Below are 15,917 nucleotides of genomic sequence, written 5' to 3'. Positions count from 1 at the left end.
CCTTTGCCCTGCCAGCGGGTGGAACACTTGAGTTATTCAGGGATTCTTCAGACTCGCACATTACCATCCACATTTACAAAGCGTGCTGCTTGCATTCTCTTGCTAATCACATAAAATGAGGGAATCTCCTTCATTTTCTTTCTAGAAGTGGAGCTTTTTTTAAAAAGCACATGCCTGGGCTCTACCCCAGACCTCTTCAGTCAGAATCAATCATAGAGTTTTAATAAGCTTCCAGGTGGTTCCGTTATGCAGCCAGGTTTTCAGTGGGCACAAAGTCACCTGGGGAATTGTTAAAAATGCAGATTCCTATGCCTCACCAGAACTATTAAGTGACAACCTCTTAAAGGACTATCAAGAATCTCCATTTCTTATGATCACTCCAGGTGATTCCACTACAGGTCTTCTGAAGAACCCCTTGTAAAGACACTGTCTTAGCAAGTGAAGGAGATGAAAGATGGATGGGAACAAGAGAAAGTTTGAAATTCAGATCTGGGAAAAGAAGAAAGTAGTAGGAGAGCTTCTCCTTGGCCATGATCCTGCTGTAGTCATACCTGGTCAGGCTTGGTCCATACGAAACTATATGTAGTTTGGGGGGCAGGAGTGGGGAAAATCTGCTCCTTCCCACTTGGCTGATTTTTAGGAGTCAGTTGCCTGTTGGATGTTCCTTATCATGCCTAATACTCTTCCCGGTTATGTCCTTACAGAAGCAGGGTCCCTGAGGTCGGTGCTCAGTAAAGAGTCTCATTCACCCTTTGGGCTGGACTCGTTCAACTCCACTGCAAAGGTCTCTCCGTTGACTCCAAAGCTTTTCAACAGTCTGTTACTGGGTCCCACTGCCTCTAACAACAAAACTGAGGGCTCTAGCCTTCGAGACCTCCTTCACTCTGGGCCTGGAAAGCTTCCTCAAACCCCCTTGGACACAGGCATACCCTTCCCCCCCGTCTTCTCTACATCCTCAGCAGTAAGTGTCCTTTCTACAACTCTAGCCTTTTCCAGTGAAGAGCCATTGGAGATCTGATAACTGGGTTAGAGTATGTTTGGGTGACTTGTATTCTCTACGTTGTCTGTCCAGTTAACAAGATCTTTCTTTACATTTGAGTTTGGGGAATGTTTGAGATCCTTTTAAATCATGAAAATTTTTTGCCCTGTCAAGAAGTTAGTAAAATTGAGACAAATTTTCACTCAGCAGAAATAACTATTTTCTTGACAATAATGGGCATTATTTTTTTTTTTTTTAACCTAGGCAGTACATCCATGTTATCTTCTCTTGGGTATCTAATAGATACCTCAAACCATGTAACCATGTAACACATGTAAGACCACATTCTTGCCTCATCTTCTACCCATAAGCCTGCTTCTCCCTTAGTTTCCTCTCTTGGTAATGGGCATTTGCATTCTTCCATTGCTTGGCCAAAATCTTGGAGTCATTCAGGACTCCCATCTCTCACATTTCATATCTAATCTGTCAGCACATTCTTTCAGATTGATCTTTTTTTTTTTTTTTAAGATTTATTTATTTGACAGAGATCACAAGTAGGCAGAGAGGCAGAAAGAGAGAGAGGAGGAAGCAGGCTCCCTGCTGAGCAGAGAGCCCAATGCAGGACTTGATCCCAGGACCCCGAGATCATGACCTGAGCTGAAGGCAGAGGCTTTAATCCACTGAGCCACCCAGGTGCCTCTCAGTTTGATCTTTAAAATGTATTCAGAGTCCACTTATTTCTCATTGGCTCCACCATTTCCTATCTGGTCTGAGCCAGCATCCTCTCTTTCCTGCGTATTTGGAGTAAACTTCTTACAGGTCCCCTTTATTTCTTCCCTTTTCCACTCTATATAGTCTGTTGTCAACACAGCAACTAGAGTGATTCTTTTAAAATATAAGTGATCTCCTAGCCATGATTTATGTCAGTTCTGCCTAAACTCCTTCAGGGGCTATACTCCTAGTATAGGGGCTATACTCCTAGTATAAGCAGAGTTCTTTCTGTGGATGGTAAGGCTCCAGCCCTGTCTGTGCATCTTGCCTACATTTCTCTGACTTCAGCTACCACTCTGCTTGTGCAAGCTGCTCTAACCACACCCACTTTCGTATTCTTTGAATGTGACCGGCAGGCTTCTTCTTCAGAGCCTTTGCATTTGTCCTTCTACCTGGAATAAACTTTCCCATGTAACCACAGGCTTGCTTCATCACTTTTGTCTCCTCCCTCCTGAAATGTCACATCCTGTAAGCCTTCTTAAATCACCCTTTTTAACTGACTGTAGTACCCAGACGTACCCCTTTAAAACACCCTTTCTAAAGTCCATCACACTCCCATCCTCCATAACTGTTTTCCCTGCATTTGATATTCCATAGCATTCACTACCGTGTTTAATTTCTTTTCTGTCTTACCTCTCCTTAAAGAATTTTTAACTGTTCTATTTACTTTTAAATCACTAGTGCCAGAGTTTGATACATAGTAGGTGTTTGGTAAGCATTTACTGAATGAAGGAATTCACAAGATAGAAATTTTTTTTTTTAAAGATTTTATTTATTTATTTGACAGAGAGAGAGAGAGAGATCACAAGTAGGCAGAGAGGCAGGCAGAGAGGGGGGAAGCCAAGAAGAGAGCCTGATTCGGGACTCAATCCCAGGACCCTGAGACCATGACCTGAGCTGGAAGCAGAGGCTTAACCCACTGAGCCACCCAGGTGCCCCACAAGATAGAAAATTTAAAAGATAGAGTGAGAAGTCTCCTTCCTGTCATTGTCTCCCCACCACCTGTTTTCCTTTCTGGAGGTCAGTCATGATCGTTTCAGGGGCTTTACTATATATATATATATAGTTTCTTCTCCCTCTTTTTACATACATATTCTACACCTTGCTCTTCTGCTTTCAGTCTGTATTATCTTTGAGATCATTTCAAGCAAGTACATAAACATGCTTGTCATTCTTTTTTGTGATTAATGGCTGAAATTCAATGAATTGTGGGTTGTTGAGCCCTGTATGATGTGAATATTTTTTCTCTTTTAGATTCATGAATTTTTAAAAAGTCACTTTTGGCTCTGTTTTATTTGTACATGCTCTGTCAGTTCTCCTTTTCCTTTTTTAGTTTTCCCAGGAAGTTACAAGATTACATGTACTCTGTACAGATAATGATTAGTGATATTTCAGGCATAGGAATATCAGGTGTACAAAAGCCCTCTGAGATGGGTGACTTGGTGGCTCAGTGGGTTAAGCCTCTGCCTTCAGCTCGGGTCATGATCTCGGGGTTCTGGGATCGAGCCCGGTATCAGGCTTCCTGCTCTGCAGGGAGCCTGCTTCCCAGAATTGGGATTAGGAGACTTCTTTCAGAATATAAATTTCCAGTTGAATACTTTGGTTTACCCCTCTATTGGGGTATACTCCCTAGTTAAAAAAAGCACTGCCTTGATAAGTCACTTTATTACTTAACTGAGGTATTGTATCCCTTGGGCATGCTGGCGAGAAAAAACATTTATAACCTTCAAAGTCAATGATCTTTTCCACTCAGCTACAGTATTTTATGATCCCTGTGGTCTCCATGCAAATCCTTAATACCAGGCTGGATACCAGAGATATTTCTTAGATCTCCAGTCTCCTGAGGCAGAGGGATCTTTCTGTACTTTTATAAACGTAAAGCACAATCTGAAGGACAGGAAGATTTAAGATCTTAACAGACCCCACCCTTCAATTACAAAAGGCGTTTCAGTAAGTTTTGTGAAACTTAATGAGGTAAATCAGAACTCCTTCTTGTGAAGACAACTGGGAGACAGTTTTGTGAATGCTCTTCCATGGCACCTCAGACTTACCCAATGGAATTGTGTGTGGCAGGGAGTGAAGAACAAGGCCAGCCTACCCAACTTCCTTGACCACATCATTGCCTCAGTGGTAGAAAATAAGAAAACCTCAGATGCTGCAAAGCGGGCCTGTAACTTGACTGATACCCAAAAGGAAGTGAAGGAGATGGTGATGGGGTTAAATGTGCTGGACCCCCATACCTCTCACTCCTGGCTCTGTGATGGCAGACTTCTGTGTCTTCATGACCCCAGCAACAAAAATAATTGGAAGATCTTCCGGGAGTGTTGGAAGCAAGGCCAGGTAAGTAAGAAATAAGCAGTTAGCCAGGCCGGTTGCTTATCCACCACAGCTGCCAGGGCAGTTTCAGTTCTGTCTGGGAGCCTTTTTGCCAGGGAGAGTAAGACATAGTAAGTTCGTTTTAGACAGCCTTGCTACTTCAGGTTTTCTTGGATTTAAAAAAAAATCAGAAGATTCCTAAACATATATCGTGTTTCCTTATATTTCTATAATTCTATATAGTATGTAGCTCTGTGTTCTTAAAAGGGCAGTTGAAATTTCTGTGAAGTGGTGACTGCCATTAATGACACCTTTAGAGGAAAATCCTTAAGTGTGACATAGGGGTAAGGCAAAGGTGGGTGGAAGTGAGTGGTACTTTTCTAGGTAAATATTTCAAGGCCACACAAATTTGAAGGATAGTGTGATAACACTTAGTAATTTTTATACTTCAGCAGGTGCTTGAGAAAGGGGGAGGTTATGGAATTGTCTGGATAGTTTTTCATTCTAGATGTGAGGAAGTATTCTCAAAGGTGGATTTGTCAGCTTTTTGTTCTTTCACCCCAGCATAGTAGTAGATACCAGAACAACAGAAGTGATTTCTGTGGCCTGCCTCCCAGGGTGAGAATCGAGAATAATGATAGAGTAGAAGTAGTCTCCATTTCCTGCAACTGCCGTGTTCAAATCTTTAGATTCTGAAACTGGGAAAGAACAGTAAATCATGGTAAAGAAGACTACGTTGTCCCAAGAAACCTCCTATTCTGTCCCTTAGCCCTGAGCTAAATGTATTCCTAAATGGTTCTGATTGGGATATTTTTGTTTCCACAGCCAGTGCTGGTTTCAGGGGTACATAAAAAGCTCAAGTCTGAACTCTGGAAGCCAGAAGCCTTTAGCCAGGAATTTGGGGACCAGGATGTGGACTTGGTGAACTGCAGGAATTGTGCTATAATTTCTGATGTGAAAGTTCGGGATTTCTGGGATGGCTTCGAGATCATATGCAGTAAGTAGCTTTGGTAATGGCTGACTGAGCATCTATACACCCATCACTACCCCTGGACTCAAAATAAATCTTCTTGGCATGTGGCAGTGGGTTGGGGGGGGAGGTTGGTGGAACACACATTCTGTCCTGGTGCCAACCAGGCAGCTCTCATGGCAATCACATGGCTCCCAGAGCACACCTGGGCATAAGCCCATGCTCCCTTGGGTTGTGTGGAGCACTTCACTGAGGAATAGGGTGGAATCCCTGTGAGATGGAAAAAAATATAGCATGTACAAAGCAGTAGGTGAGGAAAACAAAGCCCACGTAGTCCATTATGACAGGTTACAAGTCTGCAAATAAGAAGTTAAAACTTTTGGTCACTGAAAAAATCAGGCAGCAGCCAAACTAGCAGCTTATGGGAGTGCTTTCTATCTTCCAGAGCGATTAAGATCGGAAGATGGGCAGCCAATGGTGCTTAAACTCAAGGACTGGCCTCCTGGGGAAGATTTTCGGGACATGATGCCAACAAGGTTAGTACACCACAGTGGGTCATCTTGAGACACTGGCCTTGCTGGAGCGTCTCAAAGTAATTATAGAAAAGGGGACTTTGTGCTTTTTTCCCCCGTAACAAGTTAAGTCATCTTTCCTGATCTTTTGTAGGTTTGAAGATCTAATGGAGAACCTTCCCTTGCCAGAGTATACCAAACGAGATGGCAGGCTCAATCTGGCTTCTAGGCTACCCAGCTACTTTGTAAGGCCGGATCTGGGCCCCAAGATGTACAATGCCTACGGTATGAGGGAGAAGCATATTGCCCTTTTTGGACACTGCCATTCCCCCGTTTCACCTATAGAGGGAGATATTTAGGCAGGGTCATTTGTAGAGCTAATGGAGGGCAAAGTGACAGATGATAGAAAAGTTAAGTGTCCAGGATGATTTGGGGTTTTGTTTGTATTATTTTGTTTTGTTTTAGAGGGGGAGGGACACAGGGAAAGGGAAAGAGAGAATCTTAAGCAGGTTCCACGCCCAGCATTGAGTCTGTCACAGGGCTTGATTTCATGCCCCTGAGATCATGACCTGAGCCGAAATCGGGAGTCTGTTGCTTAACCAACTAAATAAACCATCCAGGCGACCGTGTGCGTGGGCGCTGTTTTTTTTTTTTCCTTTATTTTTTAATTAATTAATTTATTTATTTTTAAGAAGATAGATTGATTGATTTTAGAGAGAACATGAGCAGGGCAAGGTACAGAGGGGAAGGGGAGGGAGGGGGAAAAAATCTCAAGCAGAATCCATTCTGAGCATGGAACTTGACCCAGACTGGATCTCACAACCCTGAGATTATGACCTGAGCTGAATCCAAGAGTTGGACATTTAGCTGACTGTGCCACCCAGGCGCCCCTATTTGTTGCTTTTTTGTTTGTTTTATGAGTTTATTTATTTGTTTGAGAGAGACAGAGATAGAGCATGGTTGGGGGGCATGGGAGGGGAGGAGGCAGAGGGAGAGGGAGAAGCAGATTCCCCACTGAGCTGGGAGCCTGACTTGGGGCTCAATCCCAGGATCCTGAGATTGTGACCTGAGCTAAAGGCAGATGCTTGACCAACTGAGCCACCCAGGTTCTTCTCTCTTTTCTTTCCTTTCCTTTCTTTTTTTTAATTTTAATTTTTATTTATTTTTAAGATTTATTTATTTGAGCGAGAGAGAGTCAGTGAGAGCACAAGTAGGGAGGAGAGGGAGAGGCCAGCTCCCTGCTGAGCAGGGAGTCCAGTGTGGGGCTTTATCCCACATGATCATGGGATCATGACCTGAGCTGAAGGCAGACACTTAACTGACTGAGCCACCCAGGCGCCCCTTTTTCTTTTCTTTTCTCTTTTCTTTAAGATTTTACTTATTGTTTGTTTATTTTAAAGATTTTTTTACTTTGAGGTAATCTTTACACTCGTCATGGGGCTAACCTTAAAACCCTGAGATCAGGAGTCACATGCTCTTATCAGCTGAGGCAGCCAGGCCCCCAGGATGGTTTTGGATGTGTTTGCCACATCTTTTGTCATATTGTCATACTGATTTGTCAATACGATTTTGTCATATTGATTTATGTCACATCTATAACTTGTCTATCTCCAATACTTGGAAAGTTTCCTATCAAATATTCTGAGCAAGAAGACATGATTCTTAGTTTTTAAGAGACTTGAGAAAAAGAAACAGTGAAGAGATCTGAGTACCATGCTACCCGGCCTGCTCTTTGTGGAGTCAGAGTAGGGCCATAAATCACTGTGAAAGCCAAGCTTCTACTGAATGTCAGTAAAGCCCATATCAGTTTTGCTTTTTAAGGAGAGATTGTTGTGGGGGGGGGGGTGAATCAGTTCAGTGCCCAAATATAATGATAGTGTCAGCCGAGCTAGAAATCAATCTTAAAACACTAAAAAAGAGATGAAAAGAATGATTTCTTAATAAACAGATAGACTTCACTCTCCCACTGTTGCCCATTTAAGAACATCTTTGAGTATGTTTGCACTTGTAGGGTCTCTGGATTTTTCACAATATTGCCCTTTCACCCTTCATATCCTCCTTTTCTCTCAGGCTTGATAACTGCGGAAGATAGAAGAGTTGGCACAACAAACCTTCATTTAGATGTGTCTGATGCAGTTAATGTGATGGTGTATGTTGGGATCCCCATCGGGGAGGGTGCCCATGATGAAGGTATGATTTTTAGAAGCCATACTTCAGAATGGTGAGGCTTGGCCTCAGGAGTAGAATCGGAGTCTTCCTCCTCACTTAGAGCCAGTGGTTTCTTCTTAACTCTCTTCAAGACTTGATGCATAGTAGGCACCCAGTGGATGTTGCTAGATGAAAGGAAGTTCTAGGAGAGAGGAGTGGTACTTGTGTATCTTTGACCAGTCATCCTTTTTATGGGAATGCTCCCTTTTCCACTAAGTGTATAGGATCAGAAAGATGAAGGAAGGAGGAAGGATCACCTGGCTCACTTGGTCCATCAGCCAGATCACCTGTGAGGTGAGAGATGATAAGGCCAGCTCACGGCACAGAATTGAAGCATCACAGTGATATTTTGCTGCATTTGCACTCCCTCCATCTCAGTGTAAATATGTGTTAATTATGGACATTTTAGAAGACAGAAAATTGTAAAGAAAAATAAGTTAACTCAGAGTCTCACGATTCAGGGATTATCAGTGTCAATCATTATGGTACATTTGCTGCCATAATTTTGCTTTTAATGCTACACACCTGCAGATCTTTCCATGATATTGTCCTTTAAGGGATTAAAGTAGACAAGCATTAGAAGCCGACCCTCTTAACTTGTCAGAGATGCTTTACATTTCATGGCTTTAAATCCATAGAACCCTTGAGTTTGAAGAGGTCTTGAGGAAGTGTATGGAGTCTGTATAAACAGTGGGAAACGACCTGAAATTTGAACATAAGATGTGGCTACACAGTTTGAGCAGGAAATAGTTTTAAAAGAAAACCCTACCCCCCAAAATGCTGAGTTTCTCTTAAGTAAAGAAGATTTAGGGTTGTTCTTCCTGTGTATGGGAAGCTTAGACAAATTTGAGTTTTGATTCTTTGATTCGACTTTATATTACTCCAGAGAGATTGAGAATTGTAGAGACTAAACTTCTTTGAGTTGGACATTTCACTTGACTCAGGTACTGAAATAGCTGGTTACACTGAAAAGTAATTTTGCTGTTTTCAGAGGTACTCAAGACCATTGATGAGGGGGATGCTGATGAGGTGACAAAGCAGAGAATTCATGATGGAAAGGAGAAGCCTGGTGCTTTGTGGCACATCTATGCAGCCAAGGATGCAGAAAAGATCCGGGAATTGCTTCGAAAGGTATGCCCCTGGGTTGGCTCCCAGCTCCCAGATTAAGGGTCTGGGATGCTGCTGACACAGCCTGCTTTGGGTTTCTCCTGTGCAGTCTCTTGGCTTTAAAGACCTGTACCTTTTGTCAAAATTCCCTGAAGGTGGGGTGCCTGGGTGGCTCAGTTGGTTAAGCAACTGCCTTTGGCTCAGGTCGTGATCCCGGAGTTCCGGGATCGAGTCCCACATCAGGCTTACAGCTCTCTGGGGAGTCTGTTTCTCTCTCTGACCTTCTCCCCTCTCATGTTTCTCTCACTTTCTCTCTCTCTCTCTCTCAAATAAATAAATAAACTCTTTAAAAAAAATCCTCTTTTAAAAAAAAAAAATTCCCTGATGGTGTGAATCCACACCTGGAGGATGCTGAAGAGAACAAAGCAGAAGATTTGGCCCACTAAGGACATTGCCTCTATACGTGGCATTTATGCTGTTAGTAATATTTATGTATTGATTTTTCCATCTGTGGGTTTGGTTATGGCTTCAGGTTGGAGAAGAGCAAGGCCAAGAGAATCCCCCTGATCACGACCCAATTCATGACCAAAGTTGGTACCTGGACCAGACCCTCCGTAAGCGACTCTATGAAGAGTATGGTGTGCAAGGCTGGGCCATTGTTCAGTTCCTGGGAGATGCTGTCTTCATACCTGCTGGAGCCCCACACCAGGTGGGTTTCACTTGGTTCCATGGGCTTCTGTATTTCTGATTTTCTTAGTAATCTAGCAAGAGGTATAAGTGGCTGGATTGGACTGGCTGTTCTTTTTTCTTTTTTTTTTTTTTTTTTTTTTTTTCATTGTGTTCAGTTAGCCACCATATAGTACATCATCAGTTTTGATATATAGAGTTCAGCAGTTATTAGTTGCGTATAACATCCAGTGCTCATCATAACACGTGCCCTCCTTAATACCCGTCACCTCGCTACCCCGTCCTCCTACCCCTTCCCTACTGAAGGACTGGCTGTTCTTAAACTGCAGCTTATTTTTTGCTTTTTAGTTTCCTTCTGTGTAATTTTAAATGCACATTTAAAATTTTTTTGAAGAAGGGAGACCATTTTTTAAAAAGTGAAAGTCGCAGCTCACCTCCCTGTGCCATACCCCTGTTCAGTCCCTTCATCCTGCCTTCTCCAGAGGTAGCCGGTGGTTAACAGTTCGGTGTGTATTTCTCCAGATCCTTTTCTGTACAATTACCAACATTTTCATGTATAAATTTATACTTGCAATTTTTCTGCATTTGTTTTTATGAAAATGGAATTTTGGAAGTATTTCTCAAGTTTGGGATTTTTTTGTTTGTTTTTTAAACCATATCATAGACATTTTCCAGGTGTTGCTGACTCTCTGTGGCTCTTCTCCCTCTGTACTTCTCTCCTCCCAGGTACACAATCTATACAGTTGCATAAAAGTAGCAGAAGACTTTGTATCTCCAGAACATGTAAAGCACTGTTTCCGCCTGACACAGGAATTCAGGCATCTCTCTAACACTCATACAAACCATGAGGATAAACTGCAGGTAAATAACTCCTCCATCACCCCTCCCCCCCACCCCTCGTTCTGTCTCCTCATCTCCTACTTGGCTACATATGAAAAACGCACATTCTACATCAGTCCTCGTCACATTTTGCTTTTAGAGAATACTCATCTTTCAACATAATCATTTCTGCCATCACCTTCTCTTTCTCTCCCACCGGGAGATAGAGTATTTAGTGCTGATAACTGACTGGATTTGACTTTTCCAGTCAGGTGGCAAAAGCACTGTGGCAGTGTGTTACAAGCATGTTTCCAAGAAGGGCACCTCCCCAGAGCTGCTTCTCACAGTACGTTTTGGTGCAGATTCAATTCCCTAAAGCCCCACTAGGACTGCAGTTCATGTCCCTGAGATCTACTGGGTGCTGCAGTGGCATTTAAAGAAAAGAATAAGGAAGCAAGATTCCCCGGGCAGATGTGCAGTCTTTCCACAACCGGCCAGTAGATTCAGTCACCTTCAACCCTGATCTGATCTTTTTTGCTATTCCTTTTTTAAAATTTTAGACCATTTCAGCCATAAAAGTTGTTAGACAAAGTCCGTTCACGTGGATGGAGTAGGTAACACTGATCCTATAGATAAAATGCATATGTATTTCAGACATCACTGCCATCAGGTCTACTTGGGATGTGTCACCTCCAGCACTCCCAGTCCTCTGTCACTGCTTAATTTTTTTCTGTAGTATTTTTCACTAACATTATGCATTTTATCTGTTTGTTTCTATCCCTACTAGAATGTAAGCTATTTAAGCTCCATGAAGGTAGGGATTTTACTGTTTTATTCACTGCTTTTCCCTAGCACAATATCTGATACATACTAGGTACACAGTAAATATTTATTGAATTAGTACAAAAATTTAATAAAGAATAGCAAAAGGGGGCTGTGTGCCCATCACTCAGGTGAAGAATTAAAGCATCCTATACATACAGACAAACAATATTAACACACAGAACAACTGCATTATTGAAGGTTCCGTGTACCCTTCCCCATCCTGTCTCCTTACTTTCCCTCCACAGAAATCATCACTATCTTGGTTTAAAACTCTTTTCAGCATGTTACTTAGTGACTGTTCTTCCTGCTTGATGTGTAGATTGTGTTCCTCTTAGACAATTAGAAAATACGTACAAGCACAAAGGGAAAAAATTTCCAATAATCTGACCTGCCCACTGTTGTTTTAGTGCATTCCTGTTAGTTCTAGGACCTTAGGCAAGGTTCTTGACCACCAGACCTTGGTTTCCTCAGTTTCTCATGGGTAAAAATGGGGATATAGTAGAATCGACCTCATAAGATGTGGAAAGGATGAAATGAAAGTCCATGTAAAGAGCTTACCGGTAGGGTGCCCGGGTGGCACAGTGGGTTAAGCCTCTACCTTTGGCTCAGGTCATGATCTCAGGGTCCTGGATCGAGTCCCACACCAGGCTCTCTGCTCAGCTCAGAGCCTGCTTTCCCCTCTCTCTTTCTCTGCCTGCCTCTCTGCCTACTTGTGATCTCTCTCTGTCAAATAAATAAATAAAATCTTAAAAAGAAAAAAAAAAAAAAAAGCTTATCGGTAGTGCCCAGCACTTAACTAAGCACTTAGATGAAAGTGATTATATAGCCTTTCAGTTGGATTCATCATTCTTTTTTGATTATAGACCTTCTAGCCTCTGTGATTTGTTTTTTTTTTGTTTGTTTGTTTGTTTTTTGCCTCTGTGATTTGTGAATCCTCTTTGGAATTGATTTGGAAAGTATGCGGTGCTCGCTGACAGATTTCCTCATTAATTAGTCTTTATAGGCTGTGTAAAACATATGCTTTTGTGGGGCTCCAGCGTGGCTCAGTCAGTTCAGCGTCTGCCTTCGGCTTAGGTCATGATCCCAGGGGCCTGAGATCGAGCTCCTTGCTCACTAGGGACTCTGCTTCTCCCTCTCCCTCTGCCTGCTGCTTCCCCAGCTTGTGCTCTCGAGAGCATGTGCACGCTCTCTCTCTCTTTGTCAAATAAATAAATAAAATACTTAACAAAAACACACAACATACATTTTTGTTTGAGAATATAATATGGGGCCACCATGAACTGACTGCTGATTGCTCTCTCCAGGTGAAGAACATCATTTATCACGCAGTGAAAGATGCTGTTGGCACCCTCAAGGCTCATGAATCCAAATTGGCAAGGTCATAGGCACGGAGAAACTCCAGACTCCCCTGTGAAGCAGGTCTTTCACTCACAACACATACAGGGAACGGCGGGGCTTCTCTGCTGGAGCAGAGGCCCTTCACTTGGAGCCAGTGTGGTCAGTATTAACAAACTCTCCAGCCACTCTTTTCTACGCTGCCTCAACACTGAAGGTTGACACAGGAAAGTCGCACTGTTCACACACACAGTTTCAGACTCCAAGCCAAGGGTGCCGCATCCCCATCCTGTGGTCTTTTGGGACTCTGAATTGCCTGAACATTGCTGGGCTTTCCTGCACATTCTCGTGACTTGAGATCCATGGAAACTGGGAATGTGGGCACACCTTTCTTTTCTTTTTTCTCTCGTGCCTAGTGAAGTGGGAATGTGTTTGGAGGTAGGGGGAATCCCATAACTGGTACAAGTAGGGGCTAACTGCTTAAACATGCCCGGTGGAAGCCTGACAGTGTCTTTGCACGTGACCTCTGATATAGCCCATCCCAGGAGACGGGGTGAAGCCATTCCCCACAATCTCTCCCATGAACACTGGAGTCTTACAGGACCCAGGGAGAATCCACTGCTTTTCCCAGGAGGCTCCAGGATTAGGAAATGTGTGTATTTAGTGAAAAATAGGTTTGTAGTGAAATAGTTACTATTTCATGAAAGTAGATATTTTTAGAATTTTTGAAATACCACAGTTGTTTTCCTGGATTATGAGGAAAGGCACATTACATTTAGTCTTCCTTTCGATAAAAATCTTTGAAAAAATATGATTTTTAGAAATCAGCTGCCCATTATAGCACAAAATCAGCCAAAGCAGAATTTAAAAGAATTGGCTTTTTAGAATTCTTTTAGTTTTCTTTCCCTCCCATCTCAGTCATATCTTGAGGGAACAGCCAGTTGAGAAAGAACTTTGTCGTGTCTGAGCTGTGGTGTGTTTTACAAATATGCACACTCATGACACAGGAACCATTTTCACCTATTACCAGCGTTCCCTTGGGACTCCTCTTACACTTCCAAATGCGAAGGAAAGTTTGATTTCCTACATGAGGCTTTTGGTTTTTGGGTTTTTTGTCCAGAAATATTTTAAGCAAAACTTTCCAACTCTGTGGAGTTTTATTAAGAATTTATTTGAAAATTATGGAATTCATTGGCCCATAGATACATTGGAAAATGTATCTATCTTCTTTCCAGCTGTACTGTAGTGCCCTGCAGGCTTGTTTATATGTTCACAGTTACTTTTTTTTTTTTTTTTAATAAAAGTCATTTACTGTAGAATACTTTTAATTTCACTTTCTGTATTTTAATTTTGTTGAAGGGCTGATTGGGATTTCCATGTTCTTATTAAAAATCTAACAAATCTGTTTGGAGTGGACTAAATTCTTCCTGTGTCAGCCATTCTAAAAAGTGAAGGCAGGTTGAATGTGGGTTGAAGATGGAGGATGGTTCATTTTCATATCTTCATTACATGCTGCTTCCGATTACCCTTTGCTTCCTGAATTTGAGCCTTTTTGAGAGCAGAAAGTGCCAGGTCATTGTGGTCTGTGGGCTTGGGGGTGGGGGTGAAGGGAAAAGGTCACTTGAGTTAGAAGGTGGGAGAAAAGATGGTTTTTCCACAGTTTATGCTGTGTGAATGGAATGGGAAAGGTGAGGTCTTGATCTTCCTGCAGCAGTCAGGAGTGAGGGGGATGGGGGATGGCATGAGCAAGGTTTTGGGCAATTAGTAACAGGGTTCCTCAAAGCAGGAGGCCTGGCTGCCCACATAGGAAACTTGTGGCTCTGGATCCACCTCAGAGTTGTTGGGAAAAGACCCAAATGGGGTTTGTGGTTTTTTGTTTTTTGTTTTTTTTTTTAATCGAGCAGTAACTAAAATGGCTTGAGGAGTGAAGACAGACTACATTCCCATTAGAAAAGGCCTTTTGAAAAGGAAGTTGTAAAGAATAGCAAGAGGGGTCATCAGAGGCTGCTTCTCCAGACCCTGTTGGAAAACATCTTCCAAAGTGTTTGAGCCTGGAAATACAATTATCAGGGTGGAAATAGACCATTGTGTGGTTCAAGGATACTGGGTTTGAATAGCACCATAACTGAAATACAGAACTCTGAGCATGTCCTTTCAGCCTGGGTGGGCACGGGTCGAGGCTGTGATCACCAGAAGACTTACACCTCCACTTAAAGAAAGAACCTTTGAAATGGGACAGGAAAGGAAAGCTTTGGGGAGAAAAGGGGGTTGCAGAGGTTGGAGCTTTGTTGCTTTGGTGAAAATCAGGAGGCGGGCTAGCCTACATTCTGGATATAAATGTCTTCAGAATTAGGGCATACACTGCTGCCAGCGTTTGCTGATGGGGGTGGAACTGGAGCTCCTGGATCCATCTCCAACCTAGACATCAGGCCTCCAGCCCTTCTGTTTAAAGAGGGTCTGTCCTGGGGTATTACCCTTGAGAGCATGGGCTCATTACCCTGCAAAGCTGAGCAAATGACAACCTAAAAAAAGCAGATGGGGGGGTTCCTTCTCCAACTGGGGTGATTGGTGATGGCCAAGAAGGGGTAAGGTGGACAGGTGCAGCCATACTTGACTTCAGGAGTTGCTTGGGCGGGTGTCTTCACAGGGCCTGTAATGGGGGAGGACAGTTTGCTGGTCAGCAGTTGGGAGAAGTGGCCTGACTAAAGTAGATTTTATGGGTTACATCTTAGCAGCATGACTTAGTGGTTTTGTGACCTTGGCAAATTACTGAACTTCCCTAAGCATCCCATTTCCTTATCTTCAAAATGAGGATAATTCTAACCTCTGTCATGTGGAATGATAGGATTCCGTGAAATAATGCGGGTAAAGCTCTTACCTCAGGGCCTGGCCGTTAGTAAGCACTCAATAAGTCATTCCTCCGGGGATGTTTAAGCCTTTTCAGCCTGGTGTGGTCAAGGCAGGAGGGCTAGGATCTGGGGATTAGGATGTCAGGATGGAACCTGAAGGCCTGTGAGGACCTCAAACCAGGGCTTGGAATCCAAGAAAGAGGAACAAGCGTTTAGAGGACGGCAGGGTGCTGAGGGTCAAAGGCGCATGCCCGGTGGTAGCAGGTGCAGGGGGGCGCGCTGCCGCCGCCGCCACCGCCGCCGGGGCCTCCCCTTTAAGAGCCGCCACCGCCCACCGCCCGCCGCTGCGGCAGGGACCTCCCCTTTAACCGCGGCTGCTCGGCGCTCCGCGGCCCCCGCGGCGGCTGCTGCTGCTGCTGCGGCTGCGGCTGCTGCTGCTACTGCGGCTCCTGCTGTCGCCGCTGCCACCACCCGACCTCCGGCACCTGCATCCTCGGCCCGGGCGGGTTCCCCCGGCCCTCGCCCCGCCCGGCTCCGCC

General features: G+C 43.6%; 1 protein-coding gene across 2 annotated transcripts in view; it reads left to right on the top strand.

The window, feature by feature from the left end:
* LOC111140753 (lysine demethylase 3B) overlaps window positions 1-14,230 on the top strand; it is an 82,689-nt gene extending 68,459 nt beyond the window's left edge. For both annotated transcript variants that reach the window (XM_022492947.1, XM_022492946.1), the window contains 10 exons: window positions 705-961; window positions 3,824-4,090; window positions 4,892-5,063; window positions 5,482-5,572; window positions 5,703-5,833; window positions 7,619-7,738; window positions 8,748-8,887; window positions 9,396-9,572; window positions 10,277-10,411; window positions 12,499-14,230. In XM_022492947.1, coding sequence (XP_022348655.1) covers window positions 705-961; window positions 3,824-4,090; window positions 4,892-5,063; window positions 5,482-5,572; window positions 5,703-5,833; window positions 7,619-7,738; window positions 8,748-8,887; window positions 9,396-9,572; window positions 10,277-10,411; window positions 12,499-12,579 — 1,571 coding nt within the window. In that variant the 3' untranslated portion in view covers window positions 12,580-14,230. The remainder of the gene's footprint in view (window positions 1-704; window positions 962-3,823; window positions 4,091-4,891; window positions 5,064-5,481; window positions 5,573-5,702; window positions 5,834-7,618; window positions 7,739-8,747; window positions 8,888-9,395; window positions 9,573-10,276; window positions 10,412-12,498) is intronic.
* Window positions 14,231-15,917: the final 1,687 nt, after the last annotated feature.

The sequence above is a fragment of the Enhydra lutris genome, unplaced genomic scaffold, assembly GCF_002288905.1.
Source record: "Enhydra lutris kenyoni isolate GAN:26980312 unplaced genomic scaffold, ASM228890v2 scaffoldscaffold5, whole genome shotgun sequence".
In the NCBI taxonomy this organism is placed as follows: Eukaryota; Metazoa; Chordata; class Mammalia; order Carnivora; family Mustelidae; genus Enhydra; species Enhydra lutris.
Note: the sequence above shows the minus strand (reverse complement) of the source record. Positions and strands in the feature narration are given on the sequence as shown.